Here is a 6,500-nt window from a genome sequence, read left to right as displayed (position 1 = left end):
TCTTTAAAGCACAAATGGCAAACAAAAAGTGAGCGTTACACTGGGGTTTTGGGAAAGTTAGCATAGCTAAAGGATGGAGTGCTGTAGATTTAAAATACGAGCAACGGTACTCAAAAAACACAAAAACACACAAGCACACAAAATCGCAAAACATACACACAATAGCCGGAGACCGAAGAGAGGAAGCGAAAACAAGGACGAGAAACAAACACAGTGACAGCACTTAAAAAGAAGGGAAAATGGGAAAAAAAAACAAACTAGGGTACTTGTACAATTGTGACATAGTAAATCGTAAACGAGTAGGTATAATCTAATTCACGATTTCTCTGTACGAAGAAAGCTAACTAGAATTTAATGAATTCACTATGTAGGAAGATCGTAGAATAAAGATAATATATGAATTACAACATGAAAATAAAGCAGTCAAAAATAAACATCTGATGAGCTGTTTGCTTCGTTTTCGGTTGTTCATTTTATACTTTGTCTTATTCTAATCGTTTTAACTGCTTAATTATTTTTTCATTTTTCCTTTCTTCCTTTGTTATCTTTTTCTCTTTTCCTTTATTTTTTTTTGTCTTTTTTACATTTTCATTTCTTCTTTTCTCTTTCTTCTTTATTTTTTTTTTCTTTGATCCTATTTTCGTATATCTTTCTTGTTTTATCCTTATCCTGTTTTCTCTGTCCTTTTTCCTTTATATTCTTGTTTTTTCGTTATTCTTTTATTTTTCTTGATTATTTTTTATTCATATTTTTCGTTTCTACTGTATTTTACAAGCTTTTTCTCAGAGGTTTCATGTTTTCCTATCATATTCCTTATTTTTTCACAAATGTTTTAATTGTGTTCTTTTAATCATCACCTGCCTTTTTATTCTTTACTGAAATGTATAACCAATACTATTACTGAAATTTATTTTTAATGTCAAATTGTATGTTGAAGTTGAAAATTTATTTATTTTTTGTAAATTCAAACAATTTTTTATGATGGATTGTGCCCATTTTTTAATTGTATGTCCCTGGAATTCGATCAGCATTGATTCAAAAACAATTCTCCCCCTCCCCCCACAATTATTTTATGGAACACTTTAAAGCTAGGTGAGGTAGGTAATAAGCTGTTGCTCTTGAATTTGCTTTTTGCCTTAAAACCCACCGGAAAAAAGCGAGACACACAGTGGAAAGCGCTGCGTCTGCGTACTGCTGACACTCGTTCAGGGCGTACTCGTTGGGTTCGATTTTACGAGCGTGATAGTTCATTTAAATCAGCCCATCGGCATGGACTAGACACCGTTTACGGCGGTGTAAACGTAACCATTTACACTTGTTGACAGTGAATTTCAGGAATAGTTTAATGCTGTGTACTTCCACCGTACCATGAGTACAGCGGTGCTTTGTTATGTTGGTCGTGTGGGAGGTTTTATTTGGTGTGGCCGACAGGAAAGCTTGTGGTGATAATTTGACGGAGAAAAACACACTAACAAACAGTGAAAAGAGCTTCTACACTGCCCAGCAAGCATATAATAAGCGGTCAGGAGGTTGGTGGATTGGTTATGTGAAGTTGGTGGATTGGTTATTTTGTTAGCGTTTTTGGATGATAAATGAAATATTTATTATACTTATTGCTTTATTTTTATTTAACCTTTCAATGCAGAATCATTACTAGACAGTGTTCCAATCAAAATAATGCCATGAATGTTATTCAAGCCAAGCGCTCGAACCGTAAAAGAGAAAATGCCGACAGCGTAGCGCGAGTTGCATAGATTTAGGGGCTTTCGTATTATACCGACAGGCATTGGCATTGGCTTTGTTTTGGTCGCTGATTGATCCAGCTCGCATCGTTTTCTTTACTTATTTTCCTAACATGTTTTGTATTCTTTCAAGAGAATTGTTTTGGGTTAAATAAGGTGAATACTTAAATATGAACATCAAATCACAAATTCTATTTTTCCAAAAGAAAACACCGGGATTTTAGGAAGCGTTGAGGTTTGATCGTAGAGAAGTATCTTCAGAAGCAAACCCGAGATGAGGACGTTTATAGAATTTTACACACTTTTCGTACTCGCCTTCACATGTAAGTTAAACCCTCGTTGAACGCTTTTCAACAATCACTGATACAATCTGTTTAAATCTTCCAGTATCACAAGCTGTCGAGAGACGCAGTGTCTTCTACGTCAAACACAACTCCACCGAAAAGACGCAAAAATCGGTTTCATCCAGCGATGAAAAACCCACCCTCTGGCTGAAGGATCACGATGCACCCCGGATACGACCGCACTTCAGCCTAACCAAAACGTCCAATTTCTTGTTCGACCTTAACCGATACCGTTGCAGCGAGCCGCTAACTGCAGACTGCATCAATCGAACGGTTTTGTTCCGAGCGAAAATCATTGGCGAGCTACGGAAACGGCTGAAGGAACCTTTCACCGATGGGGATCACTATCAGGTTCGGTATGGCCGTCCGATTGAACCGGTGCCAAGTCCGGTCTGTCGGATGGTAAGGGCGAATGTGCGTGTACTGTCCTGGAAGGAACCACCCTTTACGTGGAATGAAATTGGCAGCTACCTGCCAACGACTCCCGTCTTTGGTAACATCACTAACGGGAGCTGTGTCATCGTAGCCAGTGCCGGTTCGCTGAAACGATCTCAGCTCGGTGCGTTTATCGACGAGCACGACATCGTGATGCGGTTTAACCATGCCCCCACGGAAGGGTTCGAAGCGGACGTTGGATCGAAGACAACCATCCGGGTGGTGAACTCGCAGGTCGTTACGAAGCCCGAATATCGGCTGCTGACGGCACCACTGTTCCGGAATGTCACGATCGCTGCCTGGGACCCGGGCAAATTCGATCAATCTCTGTCCGAATGGTAGGAGATTCGCTTCTGGACAAACTTTAGCATAGAGTTGATGGATATTGTTGATCTTTTTGCAGGCTAGCTACTCCAGACTTTAATCTGTTCGAAAACTTTAAAAAGTTTCGCAGTAATCATCCCCAATCGAATTTTCACATCATCGATCCACGAAGCATCTGGCGAGCATGGACCGCTCTGCAAGATTTAACGACGACACCCATTCGAAAAAATCCACCAACATCAGGGTTTATTGGTGAGATACCTCCAACTTTGACTCTTAACATTATAAGGTAATATTGTTTCTTCGAAATTCTTTAAGGACTGGGACTATTGATGCCCGTCTGCCGGTACATAGACGTGGTGGAGTACATCCCGAGTACTCGCATGAACGGTTTGTGTCATTACTACGATGACGAAGTAAGTTCCTGCCTATCGTTAACCGCACTCGATTAAAGCTCACCCTATTCCGCAGCTAAACCTCGGCTGCACATTCGGTGCCTGGCATCCACTGGCGGCCGAGAAGCTTCTCGTCTACCAAATGAACTCGGCCGACGATTACAGCGTCTTCCAGCAGGGCACCGTCCGCATCCGTACCGATCAGCTTGACCGCTGCCAGTGACCGACGACTTCCGGCACCTGTCCGATGCGCGTCGTCGATGAGCCGATGAGGAATGTTGAGGCGCGTGAGGCAGCTAAATGTCGTCGCCGGTTGCGAAACAATTAACAACGCCACGAATTAATTAAGCAATTCAAATCGACAGCTGAGGTCAGGACGGCGCGTGCCCGTCTGCAGTTAGACCGCCGGGCATTAGACATTCCATCCGGCGGGTGTATCTGCCCGCCATGCCCATAGTTGCGGTTAAAGGATGTGTGCCGTCAAGATTAGAAATAAAGAAGCCATGAGAGCAATGCGGCGAGAAGCCAACAAATCAGTTCCCTCGCACCGTCTTCCCCTTCTTCTCACCGCCGCTCGTGAGGACGCGAGTGCATATCGAATTCACTGACATTTACACTCCCAGGCAGCTGTGGAACGAGGGCAGCAATTAAATGACCGCTGGAACGCTGCAGGAATTCGCACAACTCGATGCGAAAAAAAAACGAAAACCGGGGCGCACTCTTGTCTAGGTGCTAATGCACTTCACAGCTGCACTTCCCGGCTGGCGTGCGGAACCTTGCAGTTATTTATTACGCATTCTGCTGATCCTTCTAAAACCTGCGGGGCCAACGACACAACCCGCTTATCGCACCGGGGTAACTCTTCGACCCAGAGAAACGTTACACGCTTCCATGTTCCCATGGTTTGCTGACGATGTTTACAACGCTTCGAGAAGATTTATAACTTACAATATATATTTTCGCTTAAAAAATTTAACAACCGGAAGCGTAAGAGCATGCGTATGGGCCGCTTCTTAAGTAGCCGCTGCTGAATGCTGGTAATCGGAATCGCTTTTTATCGCTTGATCTGATCACGGGCACGTGAGTGCATACGCAGTACGCCTCGAACGTGTCGCTGGGCCACTCAAGACATTCCGAAAAAAAAACGCTGGCGAAGATGCACCCGGGGACTTTTACGACCTGAACTTGGCGAGTTTTACGAGTACTTTGTCTTTGGTCGAGTGTGCTTGCGAGTAGCTACCGTGAATCAGGTTGATGCTAATTAGCTGCCATGCGTACGTCTGCCAAAATTAACAGCTTTGTTTGGACGCCTGTTTTATATAAGTTTTATTTCGGAAAGTACATGCCGGCCTTAAAACACGTCGAGCTTGTGCTCTGATTATTAAAAAAGTTTAATTTTTTGTTAGTTTTTTTTTGTTGAAGCTGACAGACTCTTTACTTTTTTAAATCAATGAATGTCCTTACTGCTCCCATTCTTTGAGGCTTGTTAAACCAGATCAAAACCCAAATCATCATAATAACAGTGATTAATTTCGCCGAATTTAATATATTTCGCTGCACTTGGGTAAATCCCCCGCCAATATTCGGCATGTTCTTGCCCGTTCTTGAAGTGGAAATGATCGCCGAACGGGGTTCATTGATTCAGTGTCTTTCCTTTTAATTACTCGACGCGATATGAATTTCAAGCCGTTCAGTTACAGATTTAGATAGTCCAAATGAATCACGCCCAGGTTCAGGGAAGTGGTCCGTCTTTGCCCCATGATCATCCATGATCTGCTTCTCCCGTCACGTACGGAGCTGATCGTGAGCAAAGGTTCAATGCTTGCGGAACAAATCTAAGGATAACTGTTCAAACAAAACACCTCGCTCACAATGCAAGGACACTGCTCTATTGAACGAACTCAGCCCCCTCAACTCGCAGAAGAACCCATCCCGGACCCAATGTTCCGGGTGCCATGTTCTTAAGCGGAAAGTGGGAAAGAAAGCATTTCGAACCGATACAATGCTGTCCGCCGGGGCGTGATGATGCATGGCCAAAGAATGAACGACACATCCGGTGTCGCGCAGTGGAAAAGATGCACCAATATCTTCAACCTTAGGTTTGTCTGAGAATCGAACGCGAATGGATGATTTATGAGTCTTTGTTTGTGATCTTTACTTTCTAGCTTTGCAGCTTAACTACGGTAGCATCGAAGCGCCTAGAGATAGCGGGGACAATTTTTACTATTTCTGTTCTATTTTTTGTGTGTGTGTGTTCGGCAAACAATCACCTGAATGCCAGAGGCCCTTTTGAAGTCGTTTAAAGTGCATTGCGCCTTTGTTTTGTTCTAGATTTGCATACCAAATACTTTCGCACCGTACAGAACAGCTGCACGAAAAACTGTCACAATGCTTATCACACGCCTGTGCCAGATGCATCACCCGGTCGAGGGTAATTCCATGCAGTCAAATTTTCACCATTCCTCAATTCTTGCCCGAGGCTACCCGTATAAACCACCCATTCGGTGGTTTGATTCCCTCCATGACGTCACCGGTGTGTCAACCGGTTAAGATGAGGGAATCTCGCGACTCAAGGTGAACTATTGCGACTCACTACTAGTTAACTTACTCACGGGCATCTCACTATAGCAGTGGATGGTTTGCTGCTCACTTTGTTTTTGTTGTGTAGAAAAAGTGACAAACAAAGGCGATGGAGGCGATTCTCAATTTCTCACTACTCTCACGCGAAAAAAAAAACGAGCTGAGATCACGAGTCGCTTTAACGGTGAACTATGGGGTGGAGCATTGAAATTGGATTTTTGTTGATGATTAACTAATAAATTTAAGTAGTTCAAGGAAAATTAATGACCTGTTTCAGTGAACAAATAATTAAAATTTAAACAATCGGTTAGCTTCAAAATGCATAAACGCGACAATTTTATTTAGTGTATTTTTGGTGATGTTTTGTATTTTTTTTTTATTCACAAAGAACGGTCTGGCTGTATTGCTATGTTTTGTAATTTGAAACAAATGGAATTATTACTATATGTTTTGCATTCAATTTGTCAATTGGTCATGAATTATTCATAAATAAAACCTAACGGTAGTGTCACAAATGATTAAAAACTTAAGTAAAATATTAAATTTGTAATGTTGACTTGCTTGTTGTAATCCCCAACTGGTTGTATCAGCTATTTTGCAATATTGTACTTTTTCAAATAATCGATGGATAATTAACTTTTTTATTTATTTATTTATATTTTTAAGATTACGGCTTGACG

The 6,500-nt window shown here is 42.1% G+C and overlaps 1 protein-coding gene across 1 annotated transcript; it reads left to right on the top strand.

Annotated features, from left to right (window-relative positions):
• Positions 1–1,214: 1,214 nt before the first annotated feature.
• Positions 1,215–3,778, top strand: LOC118512674 (beta-galactoside alpha-2,6-sialyltransferase 2). Its single transcript, XM_036057441.1, has 6 exons — positions 1,215–1,529; positions 1,949–2,065; positions 2,130–2,859; positions 2,925–3,097; positions 3,164–3,261; positions 3,317–3,778. Exons 2-6 carry the CDS (start codon positions 2,017–2,019, stop codon positions 3,461–3,463), a joined length of 1,197 nt encoding a protein of 398 aa, XP_035913334.1. The 5' UTR covers positions 1,215–1,529; positions 1,949–2,016; the 3' UTR covers positions 3,464–3,778.
• Positions 3,779–6,500: the final 2,722 nt, after the last annotated feature.

The sequence above is a fragment of the Anopheles stephensi genome, chromosome 3, assembly GCF_013141755.1.
Source record: "Anopheles stephensi strain Indian chromosome 3, UCI_ANSTEP_V1.0, whole genome shotgun sequence".
NCBI classification, from domain to species: domain Eukaryota; kingdom Metazoa; phylum Arthropoda; class Insecta; order Diptera; family Culicidae; genus Anopheles; species Anopheles stephensi.
This window is presented reverse-complemented; position numbering and strand designations above follow the sequence as displayed.